Source organism: Peromyscus leucopus, chromosome 2 (assembly GCF_004664715.2).
Source record: "Peromyscus leucopus breed LL Stock chromosome 2, UCI_PerLeu_2.1, whole genome shotgun sequence".
In the NCBI taxonomy this organism is placed as follows: Eukaryota; Metazoa; Chordata; class Mammalia; order Rodentia; family Cricetidae; genus Peromyscus; species Peromyscus leucopus.
This window is the reverse complement of record NC_051064.1, coordinates 67,967,457-67,992,336: the sequence shown is the minus strand read 5'-3', so window position 1 is coordinate 67,992,336 and position 24,880 is coordinate 67,967,457. Positions and strand designations below refer to the sequence as shown.

Sequence of the window (24,880 nt, the reverse complement as noted above, 5' to 3'; positions counted from 1 at the left end):
ACAAATGTAATCAATGTGATAAAGCTTTTTCACAATACAGTAATCTCCAAATACATAAAAGAAGACATACTGAAGAGAAACTATATGAATGTAATCAGTGTGATAAAGCCTTTGCCTATTACTGTCATCTCCAAAGACATGAAAGAATACATACTGGAGAGAAACCTTACATATGTGATCTATGCCATAAAGCCTTTTCCCACCACAGTAAACCTCAAATACATAAAAAAAAAAAAAAAAAAAAAAAAAAACCTACATACTGGAGAGAAACCCTATGAATGTAGTCAATGTGGAAAATCCTTTGTATGTTCAAAGAGTCTCCAATTACATAAAAGAACACATTCTGGAGAGAAACCCTGTGAATATAATGAGTGTGGTAAAGCCTTTGGATGTCAAAAGAGTCTCCAAAGACATAAAAGGACTCATACTGGAGAGAAACCTTATGAATGTAATCAGTGTGGTAAAGCCTTTCTATACCACAGTAGTCTCCAAATACATAAAAGAATACATACTGGAGAGAAACCATACAAATGTAATCAATGTGATAAAGCTTTTCCACAATATAGTAATCTCCAAACGCATAAATGAACACATACTGGAGATAAACCCTACAAATGTAATCAATGTGATAGAGCCTTTTCTAAACATGATCATCTTCAAACTCATAAAAGAACACATACTGGAGAGAAACTTTATGAATGTAGTCAATGTGGTAAAGCCTTTGCATATCAAAAGAATTTCAAGTTACGTAAAAGGACACATACTGGAGAGAAACCCTATGAGTATAATCAGTGTGGTAAAGTATTTGTATGTCAAAAGAGTATCCAAACACATAACTCATACTGGAGAGAAACCTTATGAATGTAATCAATGTGATAAAGCCTTTGCACATCATAGTAGTCTCCAAGAACATAAAAGAACACATACTGGAGAGAAACCATACAAATGTAAACAATGTGATAAAACCTTTTCAAAATACAGTAGTTTACAAAAGCATAAAAGTACACACACTGGAAAGCATCCTTATGAATATAATTAATGTGGTAAAGCCTTTGCATATCAAAATGATCTCCAAATATGTAAAAGAAGACATACTGGAGAAAAACCATATGAATTTAATGTGGTAAAGCCTTGCACATATCAGTAATTTCCAAAATCAGAATAAATTATACTCAGAGAGACTCTATAAATGTAGTCAGTGTGGCTACATTTTGAAATTCATGGTAGTCTTTATACAAGAGTAAAATTTTCAGTGTGTAATTAGGTTGTTAAAGCATTTGCATATCACATTAATCTTTGCTGGTCTGAAAAAAAAATGCATACCATAGGAAATCTGAGTATAAAATATTTGGTAAGATCATTACCAACATACGTACATTCAGTTACACAACATTATTTGTTCTGGAGAAAAAAAATCTGACAAGTGTCAACAATCTGTTCAGTCATTATGATGTCTTTTGTTTTACATGCAAACTCACATAGACATAGGCCTATATATTTAAATTATAAAGTAAGTTTTAGGATTTTTACCTCTCTTCAATCACAAGAAAGAAGAAATCCATGAGTAAACCTTTATGGATATATATTAGTGCATTTTCTGTTGCTGTAGTAAAATGCAATTCCTAAGTCAACGTATGAAAGAATTTAATTTGGTCCTTGGTTCCTGAGAGATACTGGATCATAATGAAAGTGGCATGGCAACAATTGTCAGAAATGGCAGCTAAAGCAAGAAGCTAAGAACTTACATTCTCAACCTGCACCATGAAGCAGAGAGTAAGAACTGGAAATGGTGTATGGATGAAAACTCTCAGTCCCACTCCTTGTGACATATTTCATAAGCATTGCAACAGTTCCTAAATCTTCTGAAATGATACCACCAACTGAGAAGGATTGGTTTCTCTCATTTCAAGCCTACTTGCTAGCTTTTGTTACACGAACCATTTCACAATGAAGAAAATCTCTGTAAGCCTTTAAATGTCTCAAGACTACAAGAATGAATGTTTACAAGAGAAAAGCATTCAGGAGGGAAAGTTTGATTGTTTAAAAATTTAACTTTGTGATGTGTGTCTTTATGGTTATGATGCATGTGCATTCTGGTTCCCAAGAAGATTAGACTCTTGGAGCTTCTTGTAGAATGAATTATGGGAAGTTCTCAAAAAACTGACTTTGGTCCTGGGAATGAACTTGTCTTAACTGCTCAGCCATGATTCTAGCCCCTTAAGTATTTTTAAATCTTTTAATATCATCTTTGATATCAAGAAATAGGGAAGAACTCATAAAGAGGAATCCCTATTCAAGTAAATGATTTTGTGTAGAATTTACTCATTCTAGTTGTATTCAGGTTCAAGAAAAAAAAGATTTATTTCATCTTTTTTTATCATAGCCTTGAAGGAAGAAAATTATATACAATTTCACTAAAGACTGATGGTGGAGATCAGTGCATTGTGGTTTCTATTTTGCAACATTTGAGGTAGGTATTAAAGTGTGCTATATCTCTGGAAAATCTATTATGTCAAGTCCAATTTGTGGTCTTTATATACCTCCTGTGGCCATTGTGTATCTTTGGTTGTGCTTTCACTTCGAGATAGATATTTTTCTGTTGTAATGCATAGAATCAGATGCCCATCATCCAAGTAGTCCATTGTTTATTTAAACATCATGCAATGTTGATCATACTTTTCAAGTAAAGGTATCTGTGAAAGAGTGGTGGATTTTTGTTGGTTTTCTTTTTCATCTTTTTAAAAATTTCATTAAGATGTTGTTTGTTACCCAGCCTAGTTTGGATGTCAGTAATTAGTCTGGAATACATTGAACTCATGATCCTCATGTGTCAGTTTCCTGAGTAGAAGTCCAAGGGTAGATGATGTATCCCCAAGGCTTGCTGTTTTGTCAACATGTTTTAAAAATGGTAATGTTAAATTGCTAAACAGGGAAGAGTATAAGAAACATTACATGCCTCATGTGTTTATCCAAAGCAGCACTTTCATCTCTCTGGAGGAGATGTAATGAGGTAAAACTATCAGCAATCAACTGTATATTTCTCAATACAACTTGATATACTATAGATATGTATGTATTGTTTGAAGTTCAGTGCATCATCTTCTTCCCATCAGTTATTCATTTGGCCCTTCATCTTGAAGTACTGCCTTCTAAGGGAATTATCCAAAGATGCCAGATAATATAATGGCAATGAATTTTTTTTTAATTTCTAGTGTGTGTGTGTGTGTGTGTGTGTGTGTGTGTGTGTGTGTGTGTGTAATATTGTTTGGGGTTTTTAGGCCATGACAGATATGTTGAGACAGACAATTTAATGGGTCTACTTTGTTTCATATTCATATGGTGATCAAGATAAGGTTACTACCCTTGCAAACCAGACATTTCCCACTGAATCGTCTTACTCATTACAAAATAATATCAGTTTAAAGGCTACATCACTGAAATATGTCTTCTTTTCAAATTTTAAACATTTTCATTGAAGCATAGAGCAAAACCAGACAAATTGAATAATCCTGTTTGCAAATGAAAAAAAATAATTTTACCCTGTAATATATCATAGTTAAAGAAGCCTCTTTACATTAAAATTTCAGGGTACACAGCCTGCTTAAATCTCTTCTGTGAGTGTCTCCATTTTATTTTTTCTGCAGATATTTTCCATCTGTTTTCCCTTTTCTGCTTATTCTATTAGCTTTGTAATATTTTCCATTACACATGATGCAATATCTTTTTTACACATGTGTAAGTAAGAAATGTATTATCCTTTTTAACTGTTTTTACAATGGTGGCTGTACTGTCACAACTAAGAACTAGGTACACTAATATTATCTTGATTGGGACCTCTGCCATTAAAGAAGCCAGGGCCAGTGATGTTGTCTGAGATACCCCTTTTTGAAACTGTCCCATTGCTTTCTTTAAGTGGTTTCTATGTTATTAATGAATTAATTTTGTATTAGTTGTAAAATAGTGATAGCTCCCCAAAGCAACAGTATATTAAGTTGGACTTTAAAATAGTTGAGCTTAGAGAGGCTTAACAATGGTAGTCTGAACGTCAGCTTAAATTTCACCAGGAAGCAGCGTGCATTACACTGGTGTGCTATTTAATATATCTATGAGGAATAACTAAATCTGGAGAGTGAGAAATAATTGTTATCCATGACCTCCTCTGAAGAAACCATTGTAACAAGTTTTAGCTGACAGCAGACACTAGGACCACCATCAGTGTTGGTGGATGCTGCTAATTTTCACAGTTTAATAGAGAAAATCATGATTTATCCCATCACCTTGATACATTATCTGCAGATGGTGTAGGTAATTCTAATCGCTGTTGTCCTTCTCTTGAGTATTGATCTTATTTTATTTCTTACAGTGCTTATTTTATGTGGCTTCAGCTTTGTCAGTTCATTTAGATTGTTTTAAAGCTCCACACCAAAACTTAGGATTTTAAATGGCAGAGTAAAAATATTTGTACTCTATTCTGTATGTTACCCTCAAGCAACACAATATAGCTTCCCTGAGACAAATAGTGGTATAACATCAAACTGAAATATTTGCAGAATGGTGGCCACATGTAAAAAGAAGATCCTTGTAGAAAGAGATCTCCAAAATGACAGAATAGAGAAATGGCTCTTCTGTTTACACTAGGTCACGACATTTAGGAAAGACATGGGAGCATCCATAGATGTTTGGCAGCATGAACTAGCAAGAAGAAAAGCAAATAAGGTATACACAAGTGCACTATCCTTACAGCAGCAAAACGGAGGAAGTGATTGCCAGAGACTCTTTGGTACCTGTTTTTCATAAAGGAGTAATGTTTTAACTTTTGTAACATCTAATATTTATTCTCAATTTTCCTCACATACACACATGTATAAACTATTCTGTCAGAAAGAACTTCCATCTAGTCTAGAATATAATGCTGTTCCCTCCTACTCCAGTATTCCTATGAATAACTGGTCTTGGGGCGCTCAGGCCATTCAAAGGTAGTAATTAAAAGGAAATGAGCATGGTCCATGAAAAATGCTACAAGAAGAAGAAAATAAACCAGAAAACATGTGACAATCCATAATGATATTATGCAGGCCTTAGGTGTTGTGGAGTTTATGAAATAGTTAAACTTTTAAAATGGAAGACAGAAGGCTCAGTGGTTAAAACATATACTGTTTTTCCAAGGGACCTGAGTTTGTTTCCTAGTACCTATGTCAGGTGACTCACAATAACCCCCTGTAACTCCAGCTCCAGGGGTATTGGCCACCTCTGTCCTTTACGTGCACCTGCACATGTGCGAACATACCCATGAATGTACTTATAATCAACAATCATTTTTAAAAATCTCTAAAATGACAGTGTTGGCTGTACCTCAGTGGCAATTTGCCAGTCCTGGATAGAAGCCTTGAGTTTAGTTAGCAGCCCTGCAAAAAATAAAGACAGTGTTCAATGTCTTAAGAGCTAGGAGTTAATTATGAGAGAGCAGTCTGGCAGAGCTCAGGTAGAAAAGACACACAAGGAGAAATAACAGATTAGAATGGAAAGTCAACATTGAATCCACAGTGAGGTGGCTTGATGACAGGCTTTGGAAGTTGAACAAACAAATAGGAAAGAAAGGAGATGTACTTACTGTAGTTCTGGAAATAGAGACTCCAATGTTGCAATGAAAGTATTTAAATGACTCCAGAAGTGTTCTACCCAGAAATCTTTATAAGTTGAAAGAATACACAAAGACCAAGGAAAAATGAATATATACTCATTACTATCATTATATAGTGTATATCAACAAGATAGGGAATATGTGTGCTTCCACTGTGCATCCCATGAAAACAGATCAGATTCCTTGTAGGTGATGCTGTGTAATTGAATGATAATCGAGAATAATTAGCATTTCAGGGCAGTGATAAAATCTGTAAATTATCAGGGGAAATAAAGTTTGATCTCACAGCCAAACTCTACTGACATCTGTTTTTAAACAATGCAAACACTGAAAGTAAGTAGTGTAACTTGAGTTTTCCTGCCTTCCCCACAGTCAGGACAAATCTCTGTCACCCACCAGTCCTACAGCCACTCAGACCCAACCAAGTAAACACAGAGACTTATATTGCTTACAAACTGTATGGCCATGGCAGGCTTCTTGCCTACTGTTCTTACAGCTTAAATTAATCCATTTCCATAAATCTATATCTTGCCACGTGGCTCGTGGCTTATCAGCATCTTCACATGCTGCTTGTCATGGTGGCAGCTGGCAGTGACTCCTTCTGCCTTCCTGTTCTTTTCTCCTCTCTGTTAGTCCCGCCTATACTTCCTTCCTAGCCACTGGCCAATCAGTGTTTTATTTATTGACTTATCAGAGTAATTTGACATACAGACCATCCCACAGCAAAGTAGTACCTTTCTGTTCTGTTTCATAAGTTGCAGAAAGGCTGATTGTGCCGAGAGTATATAGGGTCATTGTGGTACACTGTACTAATAAGAGTAAAAATAACATAGTTATGGTACAGAATACAATAGCCAAGCAGAAATAAATAGGAGAAGGAAAGAAGACAGAGGTAGCATAGTTTGCCAGTTTCTTGTTATAACCTGAAAACACAGAAACCTTACATTATTAAATAAAAGAAGTATTGCTATTCTTGAAGAAATACACCTAAATTTTATAGAACATTTAAAAAATAGTTAATCCAAATCATGTATTGGAGAGGAGGTAGGAAGTATATACATACTAAATTTATTACTCTAAAGAAATAATCAGAGGAAACAATAAGGATGAAAGACCAAAAAGTTTACCAACGTGTTCTTTACCTTGCAAATACCAGGGTCATACATGAACATTCTAACACACACACACACACACACACACACACACACATACACACACACACACACACAGTGTACAAAGAAACATCCTGTCCTCCTTGACTAAAAACTTTCTCATTTCTTTCCCGTGGAAGTAGTTCTCAGTATTTTCAGAAGTGATTTCACCTTTGGACTTGTCAGACATACATTCTGAGATCTAGAGGTCCCAGGTCACATCTGTTAGTCAGAAACATTGGAGAAGCCCCTCCCTCCATTCCTCTTGGTCAAAGTGTTCTGTAGAACTGCAGATGGTTCTTTCTTAGCTTTCTTTCTCTTCCAGTTTTTCTTTTTATGGTTTTTTTTTGTTGTTGTTGTTTTTGTTCAATAAAGGGTCTTTCTATGTAACTCAAGCTGGTCTAGAACACTGTGTAGCCCAGGCTATCCTTATACTTGCTAACCCACTGCCTCAATATACCAAATGCTAACCTTATAACCATGTACTGCCATTCTTCCCTAAATAACTTTTTTTGTGTGTGGGCTATCTGTGATTATTAAAGTTAATTTTAATTTTCCTTTTTTTTCCCCAAATTCACCTTTTTTTTTTTCTTTTCAAAAGTATCTCTTTGTTCACAGAAAACAAGATTATCTTCCTGTTTCACGAAGAAGATGAAAACAGCTGGGTTACTATTGAGAACATCTGAAAAAACTCTGCAGACCAATGAGTAGAATCAATAAGAACGTAATCTTGGCCCTTTTAACACTGACTAGTTCTGCATTTCTGCTGTTTCAGCTGTACTACTACAAGCACTGTTTGTCACCAAAGGTAATTCTGTTTTTTCTTATTAGATGTCATTGTGGCTTTTGTGTTTTCTTCATTTACATTGCAGTATATTCAATTAATAATGTTGAGCCTTTACATAACCATTTCTCACAGGGGTTCTCATCTTTGTAGGATGTAGCAGGCAGTTTAAAATTACAATGAAATGTTTTTGTAATTATGCAATTAAATCAAAAGTAATGTTTCAATAATATTTAATCTATTTACATTTTCTGACAAATAAAAATTATTATTCTACAAATTAGTATCAGTTAAATAAAGTCACTGATAGGTAATTTTGATAGCACATCAAAGTCTACCACATTGTATCTCATGTGGTAGACAACTTTATTCAGAGCATCAGACAATTTATACTCTGAGGGTTGAGAAGAATCACCTAAGTAAAGTGTACAATCCCAAGGAAAAGCCACATGTGGCAAAAACACGTTTCTTCATAGAAGCACATCAATAACAACAGCTGCAGTAAACTCACTCGTATCTGCTACACCTGGGAGGAGCATGAAAACACATTTCAAGAATAATTCTTTGTTTTGAAGAAATTGCGATCACGAGACTCTTGTCTTGTTTTCTTGGAGTTGTTTCACAAACACTCAGAATTTCCTTCGCAGGACTCCATTCTTGGACTGTGTTCCAACATACATATATTTAACTTTACAGTTATCTTTACACTTTAAAATGGTAGAATTTATGATATATGATCTTAATTCCATTAAAGCTACTATAAAATAATCTACAAGTTCACTAGAAATGTACTTACTCCAAACTCAACCAATTCAACTGCTTAAAAAATCAGGCTCCTCTCCTAATGTAGGGCTGTAGTGAAAATCAAATGACTGTCTACAGTTTCCATCACTTGTGAGGATTGAAGATTACAAAGTTCACTGTGTTTCTATTTTTTTGTTGTTTATTTCTCTCACATGTCCATTTGTATTAAATTGTACAGTCTACAGTGCAGATCTTGTGAGAGACTGAGTCAGGCTCTGCCTTAATTACTCTTCCCTCTTCCTTTCTCCTCCAACTAACAATTTCTTACTAACATTTATTTAACTGAGCACTAGGCCAGACATGGTAATACAAAGACAGCTTGGCCTTGGCACCTGGCGTTGAGTGTGCAGGTTAACAAGAAGAGGAGCCTTGTTTTTAGGAATCTTGTGCACGTTGTGTTTGTAGGATGAGGCGATTCTAATTGTCCGTCAGCTTCCTCTCGGTTATTTATACTTCACAGGTAGAAAATCAATGAAAGTATAAGGAGCTGTCAAACTTCTCTGAGCTTGAAACACTCTTCTTATCTCTAGACCATCCAACATTCTTTCTCCTATTTAGTTTCAAACTATTTGGAGGTGTATCATTAAATACTGATAATATTGCTTTCTTCCTTCTGACTCTCTGAACCTGGACATTTAAAAAGTACTATTAACTTATAAGGAACCTAGAACATTTGAATAATAGTGTACATTATGAAAAGTGTGGGTATTGGGACCATCTCTCTACTAGAAATAATAACTTTGTTTTGTAGTATTGTTATTAGGGAGTACTTGGGAGGGAGACTTTTGTTTTTGGAAGTATCAAACAGAACCTGACACTTGAGATTTGTTAATTATACTATTTAAACCTCATTTTCCATCTCATCACTAATTCAGTATATGGAGATGCTGTTAGGAATATGGAACTACATAGACAAACCCTAATTTCATAGAGATAGCAGAAAACCAACTGTTTCATGCTGTAGTCTCAGGACTTGGGAGACTGAGGCAGGACAGAGAGAAGGATTGAGGCAGATGAGGAAGGAGGGGGACACAGACAGACATAGGAATGTGTGTGTGCAAATGCTATTCCTTGATGGGCATTCATTGGTTCAGAAATGCTAGCTATAATATTGAATAATTTTAGTAACTTACTGTACTGTGTCACTGTTTTATACCTTGGGTTATTGTATTATAAAATTGTATGGTTTTTTGTTTCTGAGTATGAAATGAGCATTTGGACATTGTGTGCTGGGCTCCAAATTTACCAAAATATTGTTTTGTTCTCTGATAGAACGGAACTGGTTCATCAAAGTCCAAGGGAAACCGAATTGGATTTGATAGCACACAATGGGTATGTACTATAAACAAGACATCTCAATTACAGTGTTTTTGTTATCTTTAGTACATTCATTGATATACTCCTCAGGTATTAGTTGAATGATGTCAATGACAATTACGACCTTGAACATGAGTAGACCCTATACCTAGTGATTTGCATTGAGTATCTCATTTTGTCTTTATTGGAACCTTAAAAAGTCAGCATGTATGTTGTTCTCAGTTTAGCTAGTTCATGGAGCTTAAGGTTAGTAAACATCTGAATCTAGATTTTAACTTTCCATCTCTAGAATTCTTGTCCACTGAACTATAATGCTTTCCCAATATGAATTAGAATAGATCTACAAATATGAAGGCAAATTAATAATTAGGAATAAAAATCTCAATGTTTTCTTTGTAAGATGAGTGGAAAAGATAGTGTAATATATATACATTAGATTTTTTTTTTGTTTTGTAAAATTTCAAAACCTTTTTTTAAAAAATACATTTTCTTACTGTTTTTCTACCTAATTAAAAATGAAAAACAATGCCAGAGGACAGAGCCAAGATTATGCTCAGTTGGTAGAGTGTTTGCATAGCCTGCAGGAGGCCCTGGGGTCAATCTCCAGCACTGTGTAAACCAGACATGGGAGGTAGCAAGGGGGACCAGGAGCTCAAGGTCATCCTCAGCTACAGACGCTGGTCAAGGACAGCCTGCCTACTTGAGACCCTGTGTCAACAGCAGTTTTAAATATTAAAGGATAGTGCTGGTTTACTAATTAAACCAAAATTATAGCCATGATACATGATAGCCTGTGTTGTGGAAAATGAGCAGATAGTTCTTGTGAATACTTTGATTTTATTTGTTTGTTTGTTTATTTTTGCTTCTTGGTTTTGTTTTGTTTATGCTGTTATTTTGAGACAGTGTCTCACTGGTATAGCCGTGGTTGGCCTGGAACTTTCTGTGCATACTTGGCTTACCTCAAACTTTGCGGTAGTCTCCAATCTCTACCTCTGAGCGTGCTGGAGTTACAGGCATTCATCACCATATCTGACCATTTTTGGCTTTCTACTTTTGCATAAGGTTGTTTGCATTGTGTTGTAGCATATTTCACTTTAACTATAGTGACTTATTATCTTCCTTAGTAGACTGTGCACTTTTTGGGGATAGAATCATGTGTGTTGTTCATTTGCTTATTCCTAGTGCAGTGATACGCATGGTAGATACTCTGTAAGTTCTTAGACAATTAATTGAACAAAAATTTAACAAAGTTGTGATGAGCTAGGCCTAGTGGCCCAGGCCTTTAAATCTCATCTGCTAGGGAATATTAGGCAGGAGGAATGCAAGGTCAAGCCCTGCCTGGGTGACCTAATGGGTCTTCTCTCAAAATGAAAACTACAGAAGGGACTGGCGATAGAGCTCATGACAGAGCACTTACGTTGCATGTGTGAGGTCCTAGATTCAGTTCCCAGTACTAGGAAAACAATTCTATTGACTTGGTGGTTTCAACGAGATCCTTTTCTTTTCAAACAGCGTGCAGTTCAGAAATTTGTTATGCTGACATCCAGCCAAAATGTGCCAGTGTTCCTTATTGACCCTTGGATTCTGGACTTGATTAATAAAAACTTGGAACAAGTGAAAAATACTTCTCAAAGCTCCACTTCAGACTGCAGGTTTTTCTGTGTTCCAAGAGACTTTACGGCATTTGCACTGCAGTATCACCTGTGGAAGAATGAGGTGAGTCTGCTGCTTTAGATAAAGGAGATGGCTATACTATTTTAAATGCAAAACATCTAAGGTTCTTTGTGTAAGTTTTATTGAGAATATTTTCAGCTATAAATAACTGGATACAAAGCCTAGAGCAAATAAGACATTTATTCTTTTCTAGTAAATGGATGTAATAATGGTGGCTATTGATGTTAGTTTTCCTTCCCACTGATACCAGGGCTGAATGAAGTTCTTGGTCCATTCCCATCATCATTCCAGCATAGCTCTCTTTAGTGCATAGGAATATCACATCCATGCTCATGGTGAGAGAATGAGAGGAAAGAACAGACATCCATCTTATCAAGGAAAATTTTTCTCAGAAGCTTCTAGTAAATTGTTGTTCCCATATCACTGTCTTGGCTATAATTATGATCTTGAAGAGGTTAACATGAGTGTTCATCATCTCCGATGGTGTAGATGAGCCAGAAGGAGTCTTGTGCTGAATTTCCACTATGTGTTGCATAAGGTATACCTCCACATAGGATTTTGTCTATAGCACCGTTCTTCCATTTTGTATGTTCACAGTGTTAGTTTGCTACTCATATGGGGCATTTTTTAGTCCACAAACATGGACCTAAATTTCTTAACTGCTGAGTCATCTCTCCAGCCCCTTGAATTTATATTTCAATCTTGCTTTATGATTTTAAGATGAGAGGCAGACTGGAATAAGGCAAGGAGAGTTCCAAACGTGCCAAAATTTTTCTCACTTTATTTAGAATATGTCATGATTTTCATATAGTTCAGATGTTCGACAAGGTCTATGTGTTGTAAACCTGATCCCCAGTGCAGCAGTGTAGGGATATGGACCATTTAAGTGATGGAGTCTGGTGGGAATGAGATAAAGATGGCGTGCATCAGATTAAATGACCATCTCTAGTACTAGTCAGCTATCATGAGAGATGCAGAAGTTCTAGAGGAGAACTGATTAATCATGTTGATGCTGGTAGGTGGCAGTATATGGTACAGGTTCCTCATCTGCTTCAAGCTCATTGTGTACAGCATCTTGTCCAGAGCATCTTGTCCCATGGTTCTATCTAGGCAGTGATGCAGGGGAAATACAGGTGAAGTGTATGTAATTCCATCATCTTTGTTGCTTGCTTTTTTTCTCGTTTTATATATCTGAAAAGTTTCAACCTATGAAGAAGTGAGAATATGATATTTTAAACTTAATTTTTATTTATGTATTTATTTATTTATTAAGGAAATTTTCCATTTATTTTATACACCCATCAAAGATTCCCCCTCTTCCCTTCTCCCACCCCTACCTAACCTCTCCCTCCCAACCCACCCCTCACTCCTCCCCACAAGAAGGCAAGGCCTCCCATGGGGAGGCACATCCAGTAGAGGCAAGTACAAGCCCCTCCCCCGCCTCAAGGCTGCATGAGGTGTCCCATCATAGGTAGTGGGCTCCAAAAAGCCCCCTCATGCACCAGGGATGGATTCTGATCCTACCGCCAGGGGGCCTTCCAAGCAGATCAGTCTACACAACTGTCTCACCATACAAAAGCCTAGCCCAGTCCCATGCAGGCTCCACAGCCATTGATCCAACTTTCATGAGTTCCCACTTTGGTTGTCTCTGCAGGTTTCCTCATCATGATCTTGATGCACTTGCTCATAAAATCCCTCTTCTCTTTCTTTAACTGGACTCCTGGAGCTGTCTGGTGTTTGGCTGTGGATCTTTGCATCTGCTTCCATCAGTCACTATAGTAAAGCTCTGTGATGACAATTAGGATATTCACCGATCTGGTCACTGGTGTAGGCCAGTTCATTTCAGGCACCCTCTCCACTATTTCTAGTAGTCCAAGCTGGGGTCATCCTTGGGGATTTCTGGGAACTTCTCTAGGAAGTTCTCTCTATCCCCATGATGTCTCCTTCTATCATGGTATCCCTTTCATTGCTTTCCAACTATATCCCTGTTCCATGTTGACCATCCCAACCCCTTACGTTCTCATCCCCTACCCACTATCCTCATCTCCAGTTTACTCATGGAGATCTCTTCTATTTCCCCTTCCCAGGGTGATCCATGTGTCCCTCTTTGGGTCTTCCTTGTTAGCTAGCTTCTCTGGAGTTGTAGGTTGTAGTCTGGTTATCCTTTACATTACATCTAGTATCCACTTATGAGAGAGTAGATACCATTATTATCTTTCTGAGTCTGGGTTACCTCATTCAGGATGATATTTTCTAGTTCCATCCATTTGCCTGCAAATTACATGATGTCATTGTTTTTCTCTGCTGAGTAATACTCCATTGTGTATATGTACCACATTTTCTTTATCCATTCTTCAGTTGAAGGGCATCAAGTTGTTTCCAAGTTCTAGCTAGTACAAATAATGCTGCTATGAACATAGTTGAGCAAGTGTCCTTCTGGTATTCTTGAGCATTCCTTGGGTATATGCCCAAGAGTGGTAAGCTGGGTCTTGAGGAAGATTGAATGCCAATTTTTTGAGAAACAGCCATACTGATTTCCAAAGTGGCTGTAGAAGTTTACACTCCACCTATGGAATAGTGGTCCCCTTGCTCAACATCCTCTCTAACTTAAGCTGTCTTCAGTGTTTTTGATCTTAGCCATTCTGACAAGTGTAAGATGGTATCTCAGAATTGTTTTGATTTGCATTTCCCTAATGACTAAGGATTTTGAGCAATTGCTTAAATGTCTTTCAGCCATTTGAGATTCTTCCTTTGAACATTCTCTGTTTAGCTCTGTGGCCCATTTTTAAATTGGATTGTTTGTTATTTTGATGTCTAGTTTCTTAAGTTCTTTATGTATTTTGGAGATCAGCTCTCTATCAGATGTGGAGTTGGTGAAGGTTTTCCCAATCTGTAGGCTGTCATTTTGTCTTATTTACTGTGTCCTTGCCTTACAGAAGAAGCCTCTCAGTTTCAGGAGGTCCATTTTATTCAGTGTCTGAGCTACTGGTGTTATATTTAGGAAGTGGTCTCCTGTGAATGACTACTTCCTACTTTCTCTTCCTTCAGGTTCAGTGTAACTGGTTTTATATTGATGTTTTTGATCCACTTGGACTTGAGTTTTATGCATGGCGATAGATATGGATCTATTTACAAGCTACTACATGTTGATGTCCAGTTATGCCAGCACCATTTGTTGAAGATGCTTTCTTTTTTCCATTGTATAGTTTTGACTTCTTTGTCAAAAATAAGGTGTTCATAGGCATGTGAGTTAATGTCAGGATCTTCAGTTCGATTCCATTGGTCCACATGTTGGTTTTTGTGCCAATACCAAGCTGTTTTTATTACTCTAGCTCTATAGTAGAGCTTGGGTCAGGGATGGTGATGCCTCCAGAGGTGACTTTATTGTACAGAATTTTTATAACCATCCTGGATTTTTTGTTTTTCTATATTAAGTTGAGTGTTGTTCTTTCAAGGTCTGTGAAGAGTTGTGTTCAGATATTTAATGGGGATTGCATTGAATCTGTAGATTGCTTTTGGTAAGATTGCCATTTTTACTATGTTAATCCTACCTATCCATGAGCATGGGAGATCATTCCATTTTCTGATATCTTCTTCAATTTCTTTCTTCAGAGACTTTAAGTTCTTGTCAAATGGGTCTTTCACTCACTTAGTTAGAGTTACCCCAAGGTATTTTATATTATTTGTGGCTGTTGTAAAGGGTGATATTTCTCTGATTTCTTTCTTGGCCCATTTATCATTTGTATATAGGAGAGCTACTGATGTTTTTGAGTGAATCTTGTATCCCTCCACATTACTGAAGGTATTTATCAGCTGTATGAGTTTCCTGGTAGAATTTTTGGGGTCACCTGTGTATACTATCATATCATCTGCAAATAGTAAATGTTTGACTTTTCCCTTTCCAGTTTGTATCTCCTTGATCTCCTTTTGTTGTCTTATTGCTCTAGCTAGAACTTCAAGTACTATATTGAATAGATATGAAGACAGTGAACAGTCTTGTCTTGTTCCTGATTTTAGTAGAATCGCTTTGAGTTTCTCTCTATTTAATTTGATGTTGGCTGTTGGCTTGCTGTAAATTGTCTTTATTATGTTTAGGTATATTCCCTGTGTTCCTGATCTCTCTAAGACCTTTATCATGAAGGGGTGTTGGATTTTTGTCAAAGGCCTTTTCAGCATCTAATGAAATGATCATGTGTTTTTTTTTTTCTTTGAGTTTCTTTTATATGGTATATTACATTAGCAGATTTTTCGTATGTTGAACCATCCTTGCATCCCTGGGATGAAGCCTATTTGATCATGGTGGATAATTGTTTTGATGTGTTCTTGGAGTCAGTTTGCCAGTATTATATTGAGTATTTTTGCATCAATGTTCATGAGGGAGGTTGGTCTGTAATTCTCTTTCTTTGTTGCCTCTTTGTGTGGTTTGGGAATTAGAGTAACTATTGCCTCATAAAAGGAGTTTGGTAGCATTCCTTCTGTTTCTGTTGTGTGGAACAATTTGAAGAGTATTGGTATTAGTTCTTGAAAATCTGGTAGAATTCTGTGTTGAAACCATCTAGTCCTGGACTTTTTTTGGTTAGGAGACTTTTAATGCCTATTTCTATTTCCTTGGGGGTTATTGGTCTATTTAAATTGTTTGTGTGATCTTGATTTAGCTTTGTTATGTGGTACCTATCTGGAAAATTGTCCACTTCTTTTAGATTTTCCAATTTTGTGGAGTACAGGTTTTTGAAGTATGACCTGATGATTCTCTGGATTTCCTCATTGTCTGTTGTTATGTCTCCTTTTCATTTCTGGTTTTGTTAATTTGGATGCTCTCTTCCTGCCTTTTGGTTAGTTTGGATAAGGGCTTTTCTATCTTGTTGGTTTTCTCAAAGAACCAACTCTTTGTTTCACTGATTCTTTGTATTGTTCTTTTTGTTTCTATTTTATTGATTTCAGCTCTCAATTTGATTATTTCCTAGCATGTGTTCCTCCTGGGTTAGTTTGCTTCTTTTTGTTCTAGAGCTTTCAGGTGTGCTGTTAAGTCACTAGTGTGAGATTTCTCCAACTTCTTTATGTGTACATTTAGTGCTATGAATTTTCCTCTTAGCACTGCCTTTATAGTGTCCCATAAGTTTGGGTATGTAGTAAATTCATTTTCATTGAATTCTAGGAAGTCTTTCATTTCTTTCTTATTTCTTCCTTGACTCATTGGTGATTTAGTTGAACATTATTCAATTTCCATGAGATTGCACGCTTTCTGTAATTTTTGTTGTTGTTGAAATCTAACTTTAAGCCATGGTGGTCCGATAGAATGCAGGAGGTTATTCCAATTTTTTGTTATCTGTTGAGATTTGCTTTGTGACCAAGTATGTGGTCGATTTTAGAGACCTTTCCATGGGGTGCTGAGAAAAAGGTATATTATTTTTTGTTAGGGTGGAATGTTCTGTATTTATCTATTAAGTCCATTTGAGTCATAACTGCTGTGTGGTCCCTTATTTCTCTGTTAAGTTTCAGTCTGGCAGATCTGTCCAGTGGTGAGAGTGGGGTGTTGAAGTCTCCCATTATTAGTGTGGGGTTTGATGTGTGATTTAAGCTTTAGTAGTGTTTCTTTTACATATGTTGGTGCCCTTGTATTTGGAGCATAAATGTTGAGAATTGAAACTTCATCTTGGTGGATGAGTATGTAATGTCCTTCCCAATCTCTTTTGATTGATTTTGTTTTAAAGTCTATTTTGTTAGATATTAGGATAGCTACACCAGCTTGCTTCTTAAGCCCATTTGATTGGAAAGTCTTCTCCCAGCCTTTTACTCTGAGATAGTGTCTGTCTTTGAAGATGGAGGTGTGTTTCTTGTATGAATCAGAAGGATGGATCCTGATTTTCTATCTATTCTGTTAGCCTTTGTCTTTTTATAGGCAAATTGAATCCATTGATATTAAGGGATATTAATGACCAGTGATTGTTAATTTCTGTTATCTTTTGGTGGTAGTGTGTGAATATTTCCCTTCTTTGGGATTTACTGCTATGGGGTTATCTATTGCCTGTGTTTTCATATCTAATTTCCTTAGGTTGGAATTTTCCTTCTAGTGCTTTTTGTAGGGCTGGATTTATGGATAGGTATTGTTTAAATCTGGTTTTCTCTTGGAATATCTTGTGCACTCTGTCTGTGGTGATTGAAAGTTTTTCTGGGTATAGCAATCTGGGCTGGCACCTGTGGTCTCTTAGTGTCTGCATTACATCTGACCTTCTGACTTTCAAAGTCTCCATTGAGAAGTCGGGTGTTATTTGATGGATCTTCCTTTATAAGTCACTTGGCCTTTTTCCTTTGCTGGTCTTAATATTCTTTCTTTATTCTTTATGTTTAGTGGTTTAATTATTATATGGTGAGGGGAATTTTTGGGAGGTTTAGTCTATTTGGTGTTCTATAAGCTTCTTGCATCTTCATAAGTATTTCCTTCTTTAAGTTGGGATAAGTTGTATGATTTTGTTGAATATATTTTCTCTACCTTTGAGTTGGTATTCTTCTCCTTCCTCTATCCCTATTATTCTTAGGTTTGGCCTTTTCATGATGTCCCAGATTTCCTGTACATTTTGTGTCATGACTTTTTTGGCTTTGGTGTTTTCTTTGACTGATGAATCTGTTTCCTCTATTGTATCCTGTACACCAGAGATTTTCTCTTCCATCTCTTGTATTCTGTTGGTCATGCTTACATCTCTGTTTCCTGTTCATTTACTCAGATTTTCTATTTCCAGCATGCCCTCTGTTTGTGTCTTTTCATTGTTTCTATTTCACTTTTCAACAGTCTTGAACTGTTTCCTTCACATGTTTAATTGCTTTTTCATGGTTTTCCTTGCTTTCTTTAAGGGATTTATTGATTTCTTCCAATTTTTTGTTTTCCTTGTCCTCGATTTCTTTAAGCGAATTTTTTTTATTTCCTCTTTAAAGGCCTCTAGCATCTTCATGAAGATATTTTTAAGGTCGCTTTCTTCTGCTTTTTTTACATTGTGATATTCAGGTCTTGCTGTTGTAGAAGGGCTAGTTTCTGGTGAAGCCATATTGCTCTTTATGTTGTTGTATGTATTTTTGCAATGGCATCTACCCATCTCTTCCTCCAATAGGTGCAAGAGGTGCCTTTATCTGAGTGAGCTGCTATTGATCCAATCTATGCTTGCTGTCTCTGTGTCTTGGGGGGCCCCTCTGGGTCCAATATTAGCTTTTTCTCTAATTAGAGCTGGCAGGTTCTGTATCTCAGGGAGCTACTCTTCATCCAGTGAGAGCTGGCAGATTCTGCATCTCAGGAAGCTACTGGTGTGGGGGGATGGGTATTTGAGTAGGAAATGAATCTTGTAGATTTCAGGGTCCGATAGGGGTTTTTGGTGGGGGAGCCTGTCCCCAGGAGTTTTCCCTGCTGACTGGCATTTGGAGAAGAGATAGGTGGGGTTCCCAGAGACTGGTTGTGTCCCAGGGCCTAGGTCCTAGAGTTACTTTTTATTTTTAAGCACAACAATGCTAGTATTAAGTTTAAAGGTCAGATTAATGCAAAGCTCAGTAAACAAGGATGGTGTCTGCCTCTCCTCTTACCACTTCCTCTGAGTCCTAGATCTAGCGACTTGAATTTCTTTACTTTATCATCTCATTCATAAATGCTTACGTTCTGTTACTAGTATCTCATTGAGATGAGGAATTCAGAGAGTTTAGCTCACATTCTCATATGGGCACATGTGTCCTTCTATCATCACCCATGTTATACTTACATGAGTAGTCAGTCTACCTCCTTATGAGTAAACATTCACATGAAAGCTCACTAGTTTGCTCTGGTCATACTTCTTTTATCATAATTCTCCATTCCTCCCCCCCCCATATACTTGTAAATAATGCATCTGTGAACTCTGACATTGAAATATAAAGTTTGGTTGGATCTAATACACACAGTTTTCCTACTCTTTATCTGTTTGTTCCTTTGTTGATTTGTGGGTTTTCAGTTTGTGTTTTGTCTTTTTTCTAGTCCTTTGTTCTAATTTAAAAGGATCATTTTATTTTTTTTATTTTTGTTCTATGATTTTTTGCTTCTCTTTTGTTCAACCATTCTATTTTTAAAAAATGCTATTGGTTAAATATTTTTGTCAAATTTTTTCCTTTTCATAAACTCCTTGCATTCTTTTATTCATGGGAACAATTTTGCCTTTGTCACTAAAGATCATGAAGTTTTGGCATATTTTTTTGCTAGAAAGTTTACTCCCTGAATCTTTGTATCCTTTTTATGGTATATTTATTTTATTTGGCTTGTGTGTTTTTATGATACAGGTTTTCAGCAACATATGCTGATCTTCATTCATGTTTAAGAACAGGAAACTGAGCTGGGTGGTGGTGGTGCATTTCTTTAATTAATCTCAGTACTCAGGAGGCATAGATGACAGATCTCTATGAGTTTCTAGGCCAGCCTAGTCTATACAGTTAGTTTCAGGTCCGCCAGGGCTACAGAGTAAAACCTGTCTCGAATAGACCCAGTGTTAAACAAAACAAAAGAATAAGAGACTGAAAAAAAAATAAAATAAAATAGGATGATTAGGCTTCACTGACTACTGGTGGATAAGTGTACAAGTTTCTTCACTGGGGAGATTAATAAATGTCAGTGTAGGTAGCTCATTTATTTTGAAATGTTGGACTTCCTTATAAAGAAAGCATAGAGTGCTTATAAACCATTTTTACAAAGAATATTTTATATCAGTATTTCCTCAAATGACGTTTGTAGAAATTATAACCTTTACATTAAGTACTCCCCCATATCAACATACTGTCACACTTATAACCTACAGATCAAATGAAGTAATGATGTTTCAATGTGTAAAAGTTCTGAAATGGCTACATTGGAAGCTTATTAAGTGATTCTTATGTCTATGTCAGTGTGTTTGCAGAGTGTGATTGCTGTAAATATAGACCATTGTTGTACATGACATTGTTGTTAATAACGTGATTTCTCAAAGTAGCCAGCAAGAGAAAGTAAATTAGGCACTCGGGAGACTGTAGTAGGAAAATGTCAAGTCAGCCTGGGCTACATAACAAAACCCTTTCCCAATAATAATATAATGTAAAATTATGTCTTCATTAGTACAGTTATTTCATCTTGGGAGGTAAGGGTTGAGGTCATTGTAAACAGGGTTTTCACTGTATAAAACAGTGCAGATTTTTGTATTTTAGGTTATAAAACACCCAGATGTAGCTAAAATTACTTCTCAGAGAGAGACATAAACAGTGGCTACATCTTCTCACCAGTTCCCAGTGACAAACTGAGGCATGATCCACAGAAGTTCTCCCTGGGAATCCAGTGAGTTTCTTGAGCTGACTTAAAGATGGGAAGTTACTCACAGGGTGTGGGTGCTGCCCCACAACTGGCCTCACCTGGAAAGACTTTACCTAAATGATCTTCTCTGTCATCACATACGGGGGAGCCTCTTTCTCCTAGTTTTCCCTGGCCTCTGTTCTCTAGCTCTCCCTGGTGGCATCACCTGGTGCAGTGAAGGCAGAGTTGCCTACAGTAGATGTTGGGGAGCTAGCTGCTGGATATCCAGGTACAGGTTTTGAGACCCTCTGTAGCCCTCCACAAGGGGTGTGAGCAGTCAACCAGCCCAAATGGGATGACCTTTTGCGAGAGGGCACAGCTGGACTTCCCAAGGTGGTCATTGCTTGGCTCAGGACAGTCACTCACACACCAGTGTTCTGGCCTCGGCCTCTAAATACTGGTTTATTGTTATGGTAAGAAATATTCCTCCACGTTTCCAACGTGTCTCTTGAGTGCAATAGTCTTGCTACTTTGGAAGGAAGGAATAAACAGTTGGTGAGACTAACATGACCAGAGCCCGTGGAAGAAGAAAAGGTCCGCTCGGGACTGGTGAGATAGCTTAGCAGGTGAGCTTGCTTGTCACCAGGCCTCACAGTCTAGGTTTGGTCCTCAATATCTTTCTGAATTCTGTGGCCAGTGAGACACACTTTCTGAAAGCTTTATGTTCCAGGACTATAGGTTAGATGTAAGTTGAACCTTCCTTGCTGGCCTCACATAGTTTCTGTGGGTAGCAAAGGAGATATCAGTGTGCTTGCACTTTGTACACATTAAGTGGCTTTGTGTATTATTAGCTGTGTTTTGAAAGTTGACTTGAAGTATGTTTCCTTACCTATTATACTTATGCTACTTCTTTTAGGGTAAGTATAATATTCAAATGGAAGTATAAGAATACAAGTAAAAATTCTTTAGAGATTATAAATTCCTAGTGAAATACAAGATTTTCTAAGAATCAGGAGTTCACTAACGCTGAGGCTGACCTCAAATTTACAGTCTTTCAGCAAGGACTGCAGTTCATGGGCCACTGTACCCAGCAGAGACTCTTTTTATTTTTCTTTTAATTTTTTTAATTGAAACAGAATTGCATCAGCCATTTCGAGGAGAGCCTTTCCCAGTAGGTTTTCTGGTATTACGTCTTTCACTGTCCTTTGAACCCCTCGTCTACAATGTTCCCCGAACCATAGATGCTGACTTGTAATGTAGACATATCCATTGGGCCAGCAGATATTCATAGGAATATTTAGTCATCTAAATTCGACATGTAGGATAATCTTGATAAATGAGATTTCGGTTATAATGATTTTCAAAAGGTCCATTGTCTTACATTATTGCAGTCTGTTTGCTGATGTTTGCACTGTGGTAAGGTTTGCACTGTGGTAGGGGTTCTGTTATACCATTTTTCAAGTGTTAGGAGATAAGAATTGTAAGTTTGCTTTCTGCTCTTCCTACTAACATCTACTTCAGAGACACTAATGGGAGGACATTAAATGAGCATTCTTCTCCATCGGGAGAAATTTGTGTTAATTTTCAGAGTCCTTAGACCTATTCTCCATTCCCCATACCTTTGTTTTGCTACTTCCTTCTTTTCCCACTACCTTCTGTTTACTACTGTCATTTTTACAATGTTCTGGCAAAAAGCAAATCAAGACAAAAATATGGCTTCCTTAATGGTGTAACGATTGCTTTAGTTTTGTTACTAGTATTTGGTTTTAAATATTCAGTCTTGATCTTTTCCTTATTCTAGGATGGCTGGTTTCAGATAGCTGAGAATGTGGGATTTCAGTGCTTAAAGACTGAAAGCAAAGATCCTCGGCTAGATGGGATCGACTCACTTTCTGGAACTGAAATCCCTCTGCACTATGTCTGTAAGCTGGCCACTCACGCCATCCACTTGGTGTTCTTTCATGAGAGGAGTGGCAACTACCTCTGGCATGGTCATCTGCGGCTCCAAGGACACATGGACAGAAAGTTTGTTCCTTTTCGAAAGTTGCAGTTTGGTCGTTATCCTGGAGCTTTTGATAGGTATGTCAGTCTATGAGAATAAACAATAATAAATCAGTGATATTATGTGTTTATAGTTATATATAATCTGTATTCTCCTACATTGAGGTATTATACGTCAGCGAAATCTGCTGCAATTCTGCAACAGCATGGATGGGTCCTACAATGCTGAGTGTCCCAAGGCAGAAAAGAATAATAGCATATGCTATACTGTGTTCATGCATATATTTAAAATAGAAAAAAGATACTAAGAATAGTAAGGAAAGGTTACCCCCAAAGAAGATAGAATGTATCCCTAGAAGGGGAAGGATAGACAGGGAGTTACTGAGTGGGGTACAGAGACATCCAGGGGAGCTGACAAGATTCAGTGTCTGTGATGAAGATGAAGACACAAATGCTTGTAACGCATTATTTTGTGCCTTTATGTTTACATGCACTTGAGTGAGCGTGCGTGTGTGTGTGTGTGTGTGTGTGTGTGTGTGTGTGTGTGTGTGTGTGTGATTTTAATTTCCCTGTGTCCTGAGGTGTTTACTCACACCTATAAACCTAGCACTCGGGAAGCTGAAGCAGGAGAGTTGCAAGCCGCGGGTGAGGCTGGGCCAAGGAACAAGTTGCAGGCCAGCCTGGCTGTAATCATGAGACCCGGCCTCAGAAAACTAAGACAGATCATGGGAATAAAAATAATACTCTGTGTAGAAGTCTGTCCTTAACTACCACACTAATAAACACCGCTGACACGAAACAGGTACTTGAGGAGACTCGGGAAACTGGACTGTGAATGTTAGCTTTCTGACCCAGAGTCAGACTTCTCTTTCTCCTCAGAAGTCCTTAATAATGATGTTATAATCTGTCTGAAAGTCTGGAACTTGATATGAATATAGCAGTGAATGTTTGTCCTTTGCTTTAAAGTCTATCATTCTAATAAGAATTTTCATATCAATATCTATTGCGACCACTTTCAGAGAAACACCGCTTTTTGTTAGCTTTAGAACTGTAAGGACAAGGTTATTTTTGTTTTCTTGTTAGTGTTTAACATCACAAATTTGAGAAACAGCTGAAAGGATGTTCAGAACTGGGAAGTCAGGAATATAAGTGACCAAAGCGATTAGTGGGTTGTAAGAAACAGTTTGTTGTCTGTGTTTCTTCCTTTATTTTTGTCGAAATCTTAGCAACTATTCACATTTATGCACTTTTTCTTACTTTGTGTTTCAAACATTTTTTAGGGGGGGGAGTCATTGAGTTCTTTAGGGTATTAAAAGTTTATATCAAAGTTTAGTTAATTTAATTAAGTTCAATATTGCCAACTAATAAATAACTTTTAAGTGTAATTGTGACAGTAGATAAAGTTTTAACTAGATGAATAGGAAGTTCTAAAGAAATATTCATAGAAGGTGTGTTTCAGGTATCTTTCCAGTCAGTGAGGCTCCCAAGCTACTATAATTTAACTCAGTATTTCTTAGATGTAAGAACTATTTACCTCTCTAAAACTAAATTGGTAACTGAAAATGATGTTGTTCAACTTTCATTTCTGCTTAAAATGCCAAAGTAGCTGTAAAACTATTTTAGATGCACCAAGTCAGGCCTAGTGGCACAGGCCTGTAATCCCCGCTCTTGGGAGTCTGAAGCAGGAGGATTGCAAATCAGTACTAGCTCTGTCAACTTAGGGAGAACTTGTCTTAAAAAAAAGAGGGGTGGTGTAGCTCAGTGGTTGCATGCAGAAGGCCCTAGGTTCAATCCATACCATTCTCTCCTCACTCCCAAATTAAGCTGCATTAGTGAAAATACTTAATACTGAAATTCTGTGCTGCTATTGGATGTCAGATTTCCAAGGTCCTAAAAAAGTTGTTGATTGATGCCTGAAGTGTTTGAAGAAAATTCACTTGATGTTTAGCTCCTTGGCTAATGTCCACTATTTTAAAAGGCTGCCTGTGTTCTGGATTAAATCCTGATAGTTAATCTTAACTTTCCTTTTCAGGCCAGAGTTACAGCAAGTTACTGTGGATGGACTAGATGTGCTTATTCCAAAAGACCCAGGACACTTTCTAGAAGAAATACCACACTCCAGATTTATCGAGTGCAGGTATAAAGAAGCTCGGGCATTCCTTCAGGTTAGAGACGAACAAATAATGTAGTTCTAAATTAAATAAATGAGAATTAGGGCTCATTTAGTTTTTAAGAGGAAGTGA

At 37.1% G+C, this 24,880-nt stretch overlaps 1 protein-coding gene and 1 pseudogene across 4 annotated transcripts in view; both read left to right on the top strand.

Annotated features, from left to right (window-relative positions):
* The window catches only part of Fktn (fukutin), a 59,844-nt gene that overhangs the window by 11,601 nt on the left and 23,363 nt on the right, over window positions 1–24,880 (top strand). For 2 of the 4 annotated variants that reach the window (XM_028857749.2, XM_028857753.2), the window contains exons 2-7: window positions 2,384–2,470; window positions 7,411–7,600; window positions 9,653–9,712; window positions 11,210–11,413; window positions 22,438–22,715; window positions 24,670–24,802. In XM_028857749.2, the coding sequence (XP_028713582.1) occupies window positions 7,496–7,600; window positions 9,653–9,712; window positions 11,210–11,413; window positions 22,438–22,715; window positions 24,670–24,802 (780 nt within the window). In that variant the 5' untranslated portion in view covers window positions 2,384–2,470; window positions 7,411–7,495. Of the gene's footprint in view, window positions 1–2,383; window positions 2,471–7,393; window positions 7,601–9,652; window positions 9,713–11,209; window positions 11,414–22,437; window positions 22,716–24,669; window positions 24,803–24,880 lie in introns of all 4 variants that reach the window. The other 2 variants (XM_028857750.2, XM_028857751.2) reach the window with 2 other exon arrangements.
* LOC119087494 lies at window positions 85–2,377 on the top strand (annotated as a pseudogene).